The sequence below is a fragment of the Mus caroli genome, unplaced genomic scaffold (genome assembly GCF_978045245.1).
Source record: "Mus caroli unplaced genomic scaffold, Mus_caroli_1 scaffold_7, whole genome shotgun sequence".
Taxonomy (NCBI): domain Eukaryota; kingdom Metazoa; phylum Chordata; class Mammalia; order Rodentia; family Muridae; genus Mus; species Mus caroli.
The window spans coordinates 77,443,244-77,457,923 of record NW_028227262.1 but is presented as its reverse complement, the minus strand read 5'-3'; the positions used below and the strand labels follow the sequence as shown (position 1 = coordinate 77,457,923).

Sequence of the window (14,680 nt, the reverse complement as noted above, 5' to 3'; positions counted from 1 at the left end):
AGGTGTTGGGTGCTATACCTGGGTCAAGTCTGGAGCAGGAACAAGTGTGGGCCTTGGGAGTCCTTTCTATTCTCCTTAGCCCCACACTCAGGTCTCATGACCCCCTTCTCCCACTCCCCAGGCCTGGTGACACTGTGGGCCTCCCCTCTCCCCGAGTAGTTCCTCTCCTCCCTCTGCACTGTCTCCAGTTCATCTCCGACCACCTACTCCCTAAGCATGCTCACATCTGCGACTACCAAGGACCACACTAGACCTGAAGTTCCTGGGGAGGCCAAGTCCTTTCAGTAACTGGAAATTGACCTATCGTGGTTAAGCACTTGGCAGGAGACTGCCCATATGGGGCTTAACCCTGTTTAATGTGTGGGATCTTGGGCCTGTCTCCAGAGGTCTCAAAAGGTTTGTGTGAAACCCAGCTGTGTAGGTTGAGGTGTGAATCCAGTATCTAATCTATCCATATGGACTTGGAGCTTCTGGGGGGGGGGGTGTCAGTGTATAGACCGGACACTGCCAGTTTCCAAGATGGACTCTTAGAAGATGACAGTTACTCGGGAGCAGAGCCAAAGCTGTTGATAGAAAATGGTGGACAGCAGGACGTGTGGAGGAGGTGCCAAGTCACCACCTTTGCCCTCCTTGTAAAAAAGGGCTGTTTGGAATATGTATTATGTACCCAGTGTCTGTCCTGCCCTTAAACATGCAGACCAGGACCTCCAGGGCACTCGGACCCTTATTGTGTACTGTAAGAGGCACCTCCAAAGGCTCTTGGGCTCTGAGGGCTTGCACATGGCGTGGACGTGATAACATACTCAGGCCCAAACATTCACTACCATCAACCCTGCTTGGTACCCCTCAGCTTCCTCCCTACTTAGGACTGTGCACCACTCCTAGGTTTGAAGGTCGTATATTATAAATGGGAGATGTTTTCACCCTAGAAGCGGGGTTGCAGGACTGGAGAGGAGGAACGTTGGCTATGAGGATTCAATTGGAATAAGCAGTCAGAGTGCTCAGGGCTGACCATGCCTGGCGTCAGTAGGCAGTAAGTAGCCACTGTTATAAACCCTGTTACGTCTTCATCTCATTCAAGAAAGCACTTTAGAATCCCGAAAGGGTTCAGGAGACACATGGGTTTCTCTCTCTGTACGGCAGGGTGAGCCCTGATTCTGGAATGGCCCACACCAAAGTTGAAAGGGCAGGCAGGGAGTCCTGCTTTGGCTGGGAAGTGAACCCAGATAGCCCTGCAACCCTGTCCCTTTAAGAGTCTATTTTTGTCATACAGGAGAGAACCAAGTAGAGGCAGCAAGCACAGAGAGGTCATGCACTCTGCCAAGGCCACACAGAACCAGAACCTGGGCCTCCTGCCCAGACCTCCTCTTGTTAGACTTTTCAGGTCAGGGCTCAGAATGAACCGAGAGGAGCTTGACGGTGTCTCAGAGGTGATGGGGATGTCTCTGAGGCCTGAAGCGGCTTCCAGGGAGGTACTGGCCTGTGGTGGGGAGGCCAGGGAAGGTAGCACTCTCCCTGGGTGGTCTGGGCCTAAATCAAAAGTCATCTCAGATAGAAAGATGAGAGCCCACTTCCTCCCTTCTGTTCTGTGTGCCACCAGCCTCAGAACTTTTCTCCGAAAGATGCCTAAGTCACAGCAGAGTATCTGACCTTGTGCAGGAAGCAGCTCCCCGTCCCTTCAGCTTTCTCTGGAGGAAAGGCCCCATCGTGTCCTAGACATTTAGGATTGTGAAGCAAGTGAGAGAGAGGAAAATAAAGACCATTTTCAGACTTCAAATGGGAAGTAGGAGCTGAGACAACTCAGGTTGAGGTATGGCTGCAGGCCGTGGGCAGGTAGCAACTGGAAGCCCCAGACTCAATGGACACAGTGGTTTTTTGGTTTTTTTTTTTGTGTTTGTTTTTGTTTTTAAAGCTGGGTGCCCATGGAAATGCACAAACCACAATGGATTCTTATGCAATCATTTATATAAAGTAAAAATATAGCCTGGTATGATGAAATCCCAGCACTCAGGAAGGAGAGACAGGAGAATCTCTGTGAGGTCAAGACCAGCTCTGTTTACCAGTGAGTTCCAGGCTAGGGCTACGGGGTGAAGCCTGTCTCAAACAATAGATAGATAGGTATGTAGATAGGTAGATAGATAGATGGATGGATAGATAGATAGATATGTAGATAGATAGATATGTAGATAGATATGTAGATAGATAGATAGATATGTAGATAGATAGATGTGTAGATAGATAGATATGTAGATAGATAGATAGATAGATAGATAGATAGATAGATAGATAGATAGATAGATAGATAGATATGTAGATATGTAGATAGATAGATAGATAGATAGAGTAGGTGGATAGATAGATAGATAGATAGATAGATAGATAGATAGATAGATAGATAGATAGATAGATAGATAGAGTAGGTAGATAGATAGATAGATAGATAGATAGATAGATAGATAGATAGATAGATAGATGATAGCGTGGGGGAGGGGATTGGGACTGCTCAGCTGGTTAGAGCTTACTTTGTAAGCATGAGAACGGAGTTTGGATCCCCAGAGTCTGTGTAAAAGCCTGGCACTGTAGCATGAGCCTGTAACGCCAGGGTACTGACACAATGATCCTGAGACTTCTTCGTCCAGGATCTACCTCCTAACTGTGGAACAAAAGGTGTATCCTGAGACTTTGTCCAGGATGATGAACCGGTGAACCCTAAGTTCAATGAGAGCTCCTGTCTCAAAAAATAAAGTGGCAAGCAAGACAAAAAAACCAACATCAAGCTCTCACCTCTACACTCACAAGCCGGGGTGGGCTCACCTCCCCCCCCCCCACGCACACACATATATACACACAACAATACACATATTATACAAAAGAATATAGACTTTGCAAGAGCACAGTTAAGCAAAGGGATGTGTGTAGATGTTGGAGTTCATGGTCCTTGAGGAAGGGGAGTTAGTGGGGTGCTGGATAAAAGCAATGGCGTGCATGGGTCCAGGAAACAGAGGATGGTCTGAGGAGAACCAGGGAGGAGAGCGTTCGGCCCTGTGCATCCCAAGGAAAGAAATAAAGAAGGTCGGGCGGTGGTGGCACACGCCTTTAATCCCAGCACTTGGGAGGCAGAGGCAGGCGGATTTCTGATTTCGAGGCCAGCCTGGTCTACAGAGTGAGTTCCAGGACAGCCAGGGCTGCACAGAGAAACCCTGTCTCGAAAAACCAAAAAAAAAAAAAAAAAAAAAAAAAAAAGAAGAGGAGGAGGAGGAGGAGGAGAAGGAGGAGAAGAAGAAATAAAGGAGAAGGAAGGGCCTCCACCTGCTTGCCACAGGCCTAGCACACACATGGCGAGCACAGCACAGCATCCAAGCATTGGAGACGGGAAGCAGAGTTCTTTGCTGCCACCGTCAGCACTCAGGGTGAGGCTGGGCCACACGCCAGAGCTGACTGACCCGCCTGGTGTTTGCCCTCTGGCTTGAAGGGTTAGGGCAGGCAAGGGGCTGACTGCCCTCTCTGCAGACTGAACAGAGAGGGAGGGATCACACATCGAATGGCTGCAATTAGCTACCAGGAAGTGTCCATGGAGGTGAGAGACTTCTATAGATTCAGAGTCACTGGGTCAGCATGGATTTAGTGAGCACCTACTATAGTCTAAGGAGGTTTCTCAGAGGATCCTCTGAATCAAAAGGTCTAGGAGAGGTTTTGAGGAGGGATGGTTATTCCCAGGAGAAACTTAAACAGCTCTCACCTCCTTAGAGCTACGGGAATCGGGGTCTGACCCTAGAGGCAGCTGAATTACAGATGACCCCTTTCCCCACTGTAGTGTCTATAAAGACCTCCCTCTTCCTGGGCTTCCAACTCAAAGGAATTCTCACCTTCCCCTGGGGCCTCCCTGGTTGCTGGGGCCTGGTTCCTGTTGGGTGGGGGGGCTATCTCTGACAGCGCCCCCACCCGGTCGATTCCCACAGTGTGTACCTGCTGCTCCACCTGCAGGACCCGGAAAGGTGAGTAGCCAGCCTGCCTGCAGCCTGCTGGGTTCAGCTTGCTTCAGGGGTCGCTAACCAACTGCTGGACCTTGGGGCTGACCTTGGGGCTCCCTTTCAGCTGGATGGGTCAGATGAGGGACAAGACCCTTAGGGGAAGCAAAAATAATGTCTTACATTTCTGTGGCCAAACCTCTGGAGAAGCGGCAGTCAGGATACTGGCTGGGCTCAGTCACCTGAGGGTGTGACTAGACCTGGTAGATCTATCCCAAGATGGCTCCAGGGGCCACTGCCTGGAGTTCCTTACCATCTGGGTCTCTCTCAAGCTCTTGGGGAGTGCTGAAACATTGCCAGTGGCTTGGCTCAGAATGAATGGTTCAAGAGAGAGGCCAGGCAGGAAGCCATTATGACCTTTAATGACTTTGCCTTTGAAGTCAAGTTAGCTCTCAGTTTGTTTGATGGCCGTGAGTCACCATGGAACCTGTGTTCCATGAGAAGAGAATTATCCAGCCTCTTAGAAATAAATGTTAGAGATGTATGTGTGAATCTTTAAGCCAACATATAGCAGTGCACACCCAGTGCAATGGGTCCTGAGGACAGAGGGCCTTGCCATGATCCTCTGAAGGGAGGAAGCCCTGAGTTTTTAGGGGATTCTACCCCTACTAAGAGTGCTCTGGCTTGCCACTTACTAGCTGTGCAAATTTGTGTGAGTCACCTAACTGCTTTAAGCCTGTGTTTTCATCATAAAATAGAGATAAAGGTCCCTGCTTTCCTCCTTCCACTATAATGGAAATGGCTGTTAAAGGGGCTTTTGAGGGGCGACTATTATTTTATTATATTCTTTATTTGTGTATGAAGGGTGATATGTGATCATGCCATGGCCTCTGTGTGGAAGTCAGAGAACAACTTGGGAGAGTTGGTTCTTGCTTCCCACAACATGAGTTTTAGGGACCAAAAACTTGGCGGGAGGTGCCTTTACTAACTGAGCCATCTCTCTGGCCCACGGCTATTCTTTTTAAAGGCTGTGATAGCCAGATGAACCCAGGATTTTGGGTCTCCCACTTTCAGATAAAACCCCTTGATGTTGCTGCTGGTGTGTGTGAATGACGGCTGGTGGAGCTGTGGCTCTCTGGGGCCTGCTATATTGCTCTGACAAGATGTGCCTCCACTTTGCCTGAGGGAGGGCACTGGATTTTGAAAGCTGTAAGTCCAAGACAAGTGACAGACAGGAGCACTAAGCAGGGACACAGTGGGAGAGCAGCATTCAACCAGTCTTGGGCAGCCTATGTCCAACTGGGGCCTCCCAGACCATCTTGGAAGCTGGGGACTCCCATTGGTAGACACTGGTAGACTTCCTAGTTCCTGGGAAACAGCTCTTCATTGTCCCCAGATGGCCATGGTCACGTCTGTCCCCCATTCTACATGTTGAGTTGTAAGAACCATGAGCCAGGACAGCATTACCCAGGGACCAGATTGGTTAATGTCCCATTCTTTCTGATTCCTGCTTCTAAGGTACCTTCACCTATGAGGACACCAGTAGTAGTCCAAGTCTGTGTGCCAGACAATTAAATCAGCAGACGGTAGGAATCTACAGACTCTGCAGACCACCGCAGCAGGTGTCTAGGAATGGATGGCATTTGGAGGAGTGGAGCAGTAGCAGCAGATAGCTGGAAGCATCCAGCAGGGATGGCTCTGCTTGGAGTCTAGGCCTGGTAGCTTTGGCTCAAGCCTTGACTTTTGTATGCCCTACTCTCCTAAGGTCCTGCTGCCATCCACTACTCTGGAATCTTCTTCCTGCCCCCTAGAGCTCCTTGCAAGGACCCAATCCATGATTCCGCCACCATGGGGACATCTATGTCCTTAGGGACGACTCTCCACTTTCATGGCCTCCTTCTCCCTTGTGTAAGGTGGGAGGGATGGGTTAGTGTTGCTGTGGTCCCTCTAGCTCTCTGCCAGTGAAGGGCACTCTACTGGAAAGTGCTGGCAGGTGGGCTTGACTCACAGCTGGGGCCAGAAGCTGACTCTCAAGCTTCAGCGCTTTAAGAGGATTCCGGGGGGTGGGGGTGGGAGGGGGTCTTGGGTGATCCCCTGAAATTACGTCCTGTGGGATGGATGGCGTTCTGTTCAGAACATGGGAAGGTTCTAATCATCCTTAGAGACTGAACTTTCTAAAGGATTTGCAAATCCAGGTCTTAATTCAGATAGTGGAGAAAGGAAAATTGGGAATTTGGGGGCTGACAGTCACCTTACAGGGCAGCAACAGCCATAGCATTAGAGCTCAGAACCCAGCACACAGCAGTTGTTAGTCAGGGTCTGTTCTAATCTGTGCCTCCCAGACACTAGAAAGTTCTCTCCCTCCCTCTCTGCTTCATTCTGAGTCAGTCGGCTCCCTGCTGTTTCCTGCATAGTTCTGTCTCTTTGGAGAATCTTCCTGTCCACCACCTTTCCTCCCCTTTGTTCTCTCTTCCTCCCTGAGCTGCCTGTCATCAGTCAGAGAGGTGTATCGGGCCCTTTTAAAGTCAAGTCAGCCGGGCAAGTCAAGTCAGCCGGGCATAAATTTAAGTACATGCGGGTTTCATTCCAAAGCCCCTTCTCTAACAGGATGTTCTTTTCTTCCTCCTTGGTGACTGCTGGGATCCTGGATGTAAGTGTTCAGACAGGCATGTCCCGTCAGCACATCTGCTGCCTTGCATCACTAATGTGTGCCGTGTGGGATGTATGCTAACCTGGGTGTCGTGCTGCACTGTGGGTGGGTGGCTCAGCGCCTAGGGCTGGCAGATCTGTTCAGGTCTTTAAAGGACTGAGACTACCCATTCCCCCCCCCCCCCCACACACATACATACAGGTGCCCGATTGTGGAAGACAACAGGGACCCCTGTCTTTAAGTAAAAACCATCGACCTTGACCCAACCATGACAGGCTTGGGGTGCCTTTGCTGAAGGGTTGGGAGGACCTCTTATGGGAGAGCATATATCCACACAAGTTCTCAGGGTCTTGGAGTCTTAGCCATTAGGCAGAGGACATATTAGATCACAAGTCTATGCAAATCTACAGGTAAACTCTGTAGTTTCCTGCCCAGTCACTTGTCCTTGATTCTCAGATTAGTACCACGCCTCAGTGTGGACAAATCCAGTATGACTTATTTCTTATTTACTCTGCTGTTTGTTCCAAAAAGTATATGTGTGTGTATGCATGTATGTATGTATGAATGTATGTATGCATATGTATATCTGTATGGGTGCATGCATGTATGCGTGTGTGTGTGTGTGTGTGTGTGTGTGTGTGTGTGTGTGTGTGAAACAGTGAGCCAAAGTAAGAAAGTGAAAGTGGGAAGTGAGAAGAAAGGAAGATAGGATCAGGAGAAAATTGTAAATGCATGCCGCCTGGTCATTCCTCACACCCTGAAGAGGGAAATACAGTTAACCAGCGTCCATGGTGCACTGGCACTCAGAGGCTTGGCTGTCCCAAGAATGAGGCAGATTATACAAACAAGGGACTAGGAACTTGGCTTAGTGGTAGAGCATCTGCCCGGCTTGTGCAATGGCCTGGATTTGATTTCCATCATTCAGAAAAGTAAAGATAAGACAGTAAATACCAGGGCTTGAGAGATGGTTAAGAGCACTGACTGCTCTTCCAAAGGTCCTGAGTTCAAATCCCAGCAACCACATGGTGGCTCACAACCATCCGTAATGAGATCTGTTGCCCTCTTTTGGTGCGTCTGGAGACAGCTACAGATTACTTGGATATGATAATAAATAAATCTTAAAAAAAAAAAAAGATAGTAAATACCATCAACACACTTGGCGGATACACAGGGCCATCCTAACAGTTGGACTGTTTTTAGGCAGGGTTCTGTGTCGCTCTTTCTGTCTCCCAGCCACCCACACTGGCCTCCTGTGCTCCTAGCCTCTGCCCAGATCAGCCCAGGCTTCTACTCCTGCCTAGATATCTGAAATGATCGCCAGTTCTAGGAGTCACAGAACTACTTCTTTTCAAACTACGCTTCTCGTTCAAGGTTGCAGTGGAGAGCCTGCACAAAGCCCTGTTAAGAGTGTCAGTGCCCAGATGGGCCCTGATTTTTGTTTCTTTCTTTGTTTTATTTTGCTTTTGTGTCTGAGACAGGGTCTCCACACTGGAGCCTCGAGACTAGCCTGGAACTCACTTTGTGGCCCAGGCTAACCCAAACACATTTTCTGCCTCCGTTTCCCAGCGTTAGGGGTACTGGCATGCATGCACACTTCTGAGGCGCTTATCATCATTGTGGTTAGTGTGTGGTCTCGATGCTCAGCCTCGGGATATTCTGGTGGGCAGACGGAGGAATTATATACCCAAGGATCCTGCTGCGTCTCTGGGTTACCACAACCACTGGTAGGGGAACACTCTTCATTTAAGGGGAACAGCACACACCTGTTCAGAGGTCTAAACTCAGTCAGGATGAACTCATCCTGAAGATGTAGGTTTTTGTGGGGTGGAGCTAGCCAGGATGCTTCTGCATTTTTACTTTGGCCTGGGAGCCTTGGGTCCTAACTAGGCCTGGACCTTATTCTTCTTTCCAGGCAGGAGGAATCTGTGTCCAGGGGGATGTCCTGGTTAGTGAGAGCCATGCTCCAGTGTGGAGCAGAGCTGAACTGTCTAAAATGACAACAGGCTTCCGTTGAGATCACTAGACTATCAGGACCAGCTGAATGCCCAGGCCTTCCTCAGACACTCAGAGGACAAGGGATGAGCAGCCACAACCCCACAACTCAGGTTGTTTTCTGCTGAGACAGTATGGCCCACAAGAGAACCAGGGCATATGGCAGGAGCTGCAGGGTATAGATTCTAGGCATTATCTGGGGCTCAGGCAACTTTGGAAGACCAGAGTGTTCAAGAAAGGTGGCATTGCTGTTCTCAAGTTCAACAAGCTGATTTAGGCAGGGAAGGACAAGAAAGCAACTATACTTGGAGTAAACAGTCTGAGAGAGGCACAAAGTGAAGGAAGAAAGAAAGAAAGAAAGAAAGGAAGGAAGGAAGGAAGGAAGGAAGGAAGGAAGAAAGAAAGAAAGAAAGAAAGAAAGAAAGAAAGAAAGAAAGAAAGAAAGAAAGAAAGAAAGAAAGAAAGAAAGAAAGAAAGAAAGAAAACAAGGCAAATTTATGATGTCAGGCTGACAAGGCTCACACAGCCTGAGCAGATGGCTCTCCACCCACGGCTCAGCCCTGTAAGGCCCGCTGACAGCAGCTATGGGCTCATGCTGCCCCCTGCTGGCTGCCATGGAGCACAGCAGTGGAAACTGGAAACGCTCTTAGTTGCAGCCTTTAGTTAACTCCACACTGACTACTGTTACACCGCAACCAGCCCGTTCTGCGGCTGAATAGGATTTTAGAAGCAGTAGCAGGGTATCCCAACAAGAGCTCAGGAGTCTGTATGTAGACCTCAGAGCGGTGGAACCGGATGAGTTGTGGACCCTCTAGCTCTACCTTCTGTAATTCTGGATGAAGACAACATACCAAGAATAGAACTATGTTCTGGATGAAGATAACAGACCAAGAATAGAACCATGTGTCCGTGGATTCGAGATAAACTGGGTATGGCAGAAAGTAATTTGCATACTGCCTAAGCTAGGACATTCTGGCTCAGTGACATGGCTGCATTCAATGGGCCAACTTCATTCTGGAGCTTTACCTATAGCTCATTCAAGTTTCACTGAAGTAAGAATCTTGCTGTCGCATGGGGGTGGGGTGGGGGATACATTCAGATTTTGCATCTATATGAGGGTCCTCTGCTATCTAGCACCAGGTATTTTGAGATGAAAAATCTGCACAGCTCAGCTTAAGGTAACCCATTAGGTCTCTAGGCCTACATTTTACATCCTGTGTCTTCCAGGATGCCTGGTGCTGCATAGACAAGGGTACTGCACTGTCAACATCGCCTGTGTGTACGAGTTAGAAAGCATCACCCCTCGGAGGCACAGCTCTTGTCTTCAGAGAAGGCTATTTCTGTTGTCCACTCTTCCATTGTCCAGTCACAGATCTAAGAACAGGGCATGGCAAGTCTCAAGAGTTAAGGAAGTGTCTTCTATCCTCCTGGGAGCTGTTCAGTGGCTTCTGAGTCTGCAGTTGATTCTGTACACTCTGCTAAGGCTTCCACTTATACCTTCACTTTCCTGAGTCCCCCCTAAAGACAGTACGGCTTCTTCAGATAGGGGGCCCTGGCTGTCCTAACAGGTTTGTTGTGCTGTGTACCTAATCACCCTTCCTGTCATCCTTGCTCCCTTCCACATTGACCCCTTCTCGCTGTCCTTTGTCTCCTTTGTTAGATGGACATTAAGTGGTTGAGGGAGATGTGAATGAGGGTGGTGTGAAGTCATGGGAGCCCCACCAGGTCCGAAACCCACTGGCGTTTTCTGACGAGGAGGAGGAGGACCTGTTGGAGTTCATGTACAAGTATAAGGCACCGAGGAGGACCGAGTTGCCCCTGGAGGTACATAGTGTCTGGGGGTGTGGGCTAGAACATGTGTTTGCACTAGAGATCTGGGGGTCCTGAGGATGGCATTACTTGTGATACCCAACACTCTCTGAGTGCTTAGGGGAAAGAATGGCTTCCCTCCAAACAGGTAGGACAAACCACCAGTTACCTGCCAAGATCTGTGTGTGCGTGTGTGCGTGCATGTGTGTGTGCAGCTACCCCATGGAGTCCAGGACAGTGAGTGCCTCACTAGGTGAGTTATTTCTCCAGCTCCAGTTCTTTAGTTATCAGAAAACAATATACTTAGCACCATGGCCAACTATGGATATAGACAGGGCTTTGGCAGCAGAAGGACCATGCCTGTGACTCGTGGGCTGTGTTCTGTGACAAAGGTGGAGAGTTACTAGTCACAGGCTCAGGGAAAAGCCACTCAATTCCTTTCTGGTTCTTTATCTACTGAACTTGCTGGCCTGCGGGTCCATTGTGAAAAAGTCATGATTCCTGTCACACACAAAATTAGAGGCCCTGGTGAGAATCAGACGGGATGCTCAGAAACAGTCCCCTTCATAAGCCTAGGCTCCGAGCATCCCTGTTCTCTCTGAGATGGATGCTACAACCACCTCAGATGGAGGAGTTCCTCACATTCCTGGACAAGATGGATCATTTCATATTCTCTCATATATTCTCGCCCCCCCTCAACCCTTCTCCAGTGTTGGGATCAAACCAGGGCCACCCATATATGCTGGACAGACATTCTACCACTGGGCTATGTCTCCAACCAGTCAGTGTGGATTAGTTCTGGGTACTGGGTGAGTCCTATCTGGCCTCAGGATCTGGGAAACCTCATGATGGAGAGAATTCACTCTCAATCTCTAAATATCCCAGAGCCCAAGAGATTCTTGTTTTGTTTGTTTGTTGTTATTGTTTTTGAGACAGGGTTTCATTCTATAGCCCAATCTGCCCTCCACCTTTCTCTGTAGTAGAGGCTGGCCACGAACACCTGATGCTCCTGCCTCTACCTCCCGAATACTGGGATCACAGGTGTGCATCACGACACCTAGCTGTGGTTTTAAAGCTTTGCACACAGCTCCCCTGTTTACTGTAATGGCCAAGAGGCGGGTGCCTAAAAGGGGGGATTTTATTGCTGCAGTCTCAGGCAACATCTGTAGTGAGCAATGAGCATTCCCTACCAGTGAGGCAATGGCCTGGGGCATCTGTGGGAGCACGGAGCTAGTCATCGGGAGATGGTGGGGAAGGGGAGATGGGCGTCAGGAAGTTCAATCTGATGGGCAGTGCAGGGAGATATCCCATAGCCTGGACTTGGGTACAAAGTCCTGTGCTGTGGGGTGTATGCAAAGCACTATGAGGAAAAGGAGCTGGAGGTATGTGTCTTGTGGGTAGAGTACTTGTTTAGCAATGTATGAGCCCTGGGGTCAACACTCCAGTATGGGAGGGAAACAGAAACACTCAGCCCTGTGAGGAGCACATCTGTAATGTCTACACTACACTTGGAAGGCTGAAGTAGGAGGATCACCCCAAGTTTGAGGCCAGCCTGGGATACAAAATGATCTCATGGCCACCCTGAGTTACTTAGAATAACCTTGTCTCAAATGAATGAACAACACCAACCAAACCACTATGAGAGAAAAAGTGGCTGTGTGTGGTCAGGCAGAGGCCAGAGCCAAGGGGTCTCCTAGACTTTGAAGCTGGTGCTCAAGGGGACTAGAGATATACGAGAATAGGGCTTCCAGTCAGAGGGGACAGTGGTGTGAAAGGTCAGTGCAAAGTTCTCTGTCCTCACAGGAAAGCTTGGGGCTGTGAACAGCGGCATGGGGCCAGCTGTGTGAACCCCATTCGGTGACATGCTGGGAGGAAGTCTTTTTCTTTCATTTCTATCGTGATGCCTCCTGTGGTTTGTGCCTCCTCTGAGAGAAAAGGTCTCTGCAGTCATCTTCAGGGAGATGAGGTAGTGGTGGCCTTCTAGGTGTGGCTTGCTGGAGAGTAAAAGAGAACGGAGACTGGACGTTTGTGTGAAGGCACACACCAGAAAACAGTTCCCATAGGAAATATAAAAATCAGCCAAGGGCTGGAGCAGTCCACTGAAGCAAGGATGCCATGCCATTCTGTATGCCCTTCCTTCCCTTCAGCCTCAGGAGGGAGCAGTGGCCTTCCCAGGGGGCCTCAGCCTCACCTCACATGGTGCAAGGGTGTGACGCTAGAATCTGATTCCTGTTGTGGGGAACCCAGCTCTACCCAACGACAGAGGGAGCTGGCTCAAGTACCCCCTACCTGATGCTGTTCCCCAAGATTCCACCCTCAAGTCCCCTCTCTCTGCTTTCTCTCTCAGGCACCGCCTAGAACCCTGCGATCCCGCTTCAGGAAGAAAAGTACCTCATCCTCGGCCACTGAAACCACGTGAGATGAGCCAACAGCCCCGGATCCACACATGTCTGTCTCCTCTGCCTTAAAGAGCTAGTCACTAGTACCATGGAAGTCCGCAGGCTGGGTGTGCTTCGAGTGTGCAGCCCGCAGACATGGCCTTTACTCGCTCCCCTCTTCTGCCTTTAAGACTCTTCTGTTCTTTCCTTTTTGTTCCTGCTGGGGAGAGGCTAAAGGGAAAAGGTGGTGGCGGAGGGTGACCTTTACATCTTCTGGGGTTAGTGGTTTTCCCCAATTGGATTGTCATTGTGGCCGCAGTGTTTTTAGATCTATAAGCACTCTTTCCATGATGCTGCTGAGATGTACATTTGTAATTTGTTTGTTGCATAGTTTTTAGTCCTGTAAATGCAAACGACGTGATCTTTTTTAAAAACCCTTTTGTTGTTCTTGGTATTAATACATTGGACTATGGTGTACATATTTACAGCTTTTGGCTTAATGTAATGAACTCGCAAGGGCTGCCAGAAGTTCTGGTGAGAGAGCTGCAAAAACAAAAATGTAGACAAATATTTTAATTCTAGGCAACGTCTCCAACTTCCTTACAAAGGCAGTGCCGGTAATGCATCCCTTCTCCTGCAGGAAGGCGGTGGTGTGCTTCTGGTGGCTGAGTGGTTGGTAGGGCAGAGCGGAGGCAGGAGTGCAGTGTTTTCCAGCAACAGGAAGAAAGTTGGTGGGCATCAGGGAAGAGGAAGGAAGAGTACGGCTTCTTCAGTTCTGGGTCCCTGGCTGTCCTAACAGATTTGTTGTGCTGTACCTAATCTCACCCTTCCTGCCCTTTGGGGTCAAGAACAGACAGAAGCTTCCGAGCCTTCTGGGGAGTACTGGCCCTGCTTCAGGCAGGCCGGCTCACCCTTACTTAGCAAGATCAGCTGCTGGCAGAATTTTGAGTATCTCAGAAGGGCTTGGCAAGAGTGTTTCTCCTTCAGGGACCAGCGCTGTGGCCGATTTCTCCAGGAGAAGGAGCCTACATCTGAGCACCTTGTTTTAGAGTACACGAGGCAAAAAGTCTAGCCGGGCGTGGTGGTGCACGCCTTTAATCCCAGCACTGGGGGGGGGGGGGGCAGAGGCAGGTGGATTTCTGAGTTCGAGGCCAGCTTGGTCTACAAAGTGAGTGCCAGGACAGCCAGGGCTACACAGAGAAACCCTGTCTCGAAAAACCAAAAAAAAAAAAAAAAAGAGTCTAGAACTAGGTTTTGTTACAGATGTGCTCAAAACACATGAGACACTCAAATCTCAAATGGTCACCAGAAGGCAGGGTCTAGGGAGGACTGAGGCTAAGCCACAGGCAGCTATGGCTCTTGCTCCTTTCTGGCTTGTGTGGAAGGTGAATGGGAAGGACTGACACTCATACTCACTCCATGTCTTTGTATATGTTTTATACAAGCCAGGACTGCAGTGAGAATTTTGACAAGTCTCTGACTTAGATAACATTTCGTTCTGAGGGAGCTGCCCTCTCCTCTGATAGCTGAGCCAAATTGTAGGGGCTAGTCTGTGTGTGCGTAGTTGGTGTTTTCGTTCCATGGAATGCATGCAGCGGTCACAACCCAGTTACTCCTATTTGGATTATATTTGTTCACAGCTATGCCCTGAAGGCTAGAGAAATAGTGTTGTATACCACATAGAACTGTCAACTGACTGCAAACAGGCCCAATTACAAACTGCTCTGGTACCGAGCTATGCAAACATGTACTGGGAGACTGCTCCATTAGCTGGGCCTTGGCCATTTCACAAAGGGTTTCAGTTGGGAGTTCATTGCTGCCAGATACACCTAATGGAATTTTCCAAAGGTGATTTTGTATTTTAGAACTAACCCAAGAGCTGA

The 14,680-nt window shown here is 49.2% G+C and overlaps 1 protein-coding gene across 2 annotated transcripts in view; it reads left to right on the top strand.

Annotated features, from left to right (window-relative positions):
• Positions 1 to 13,916, top strand: part of Reep1 (receptor accessory protein 1) — a 103,013-nt gene extending 89,097 nt beyond the window's left edge. For both annotated transcript variants that reach the window (XM_029479011.2, XM_029479012.2), the window contains 3 exons: positions 3,960 to 3,995; positions 10,283 to 10,434; positions 12,767 to 13,916. In XM_029479011.2, coding sequence (XP_029334871.1) covers positions 3,960 to 3,995; positions 10,283 to 10,434; positions 12,767 to 12,838 — 260 coding nt within the window. In that variant the 3' untranslated portion in view covers positions 12,839 to 13,916. The remainder of the gene's footprint in view (positions 1 to 3,959; positions 3,996 to 10,282; positions 10,435 to 12,766) is intronic.
• The last annotated feature ends 764 nt before the right edge of the window (positions 13,917 to 14,680 follow it).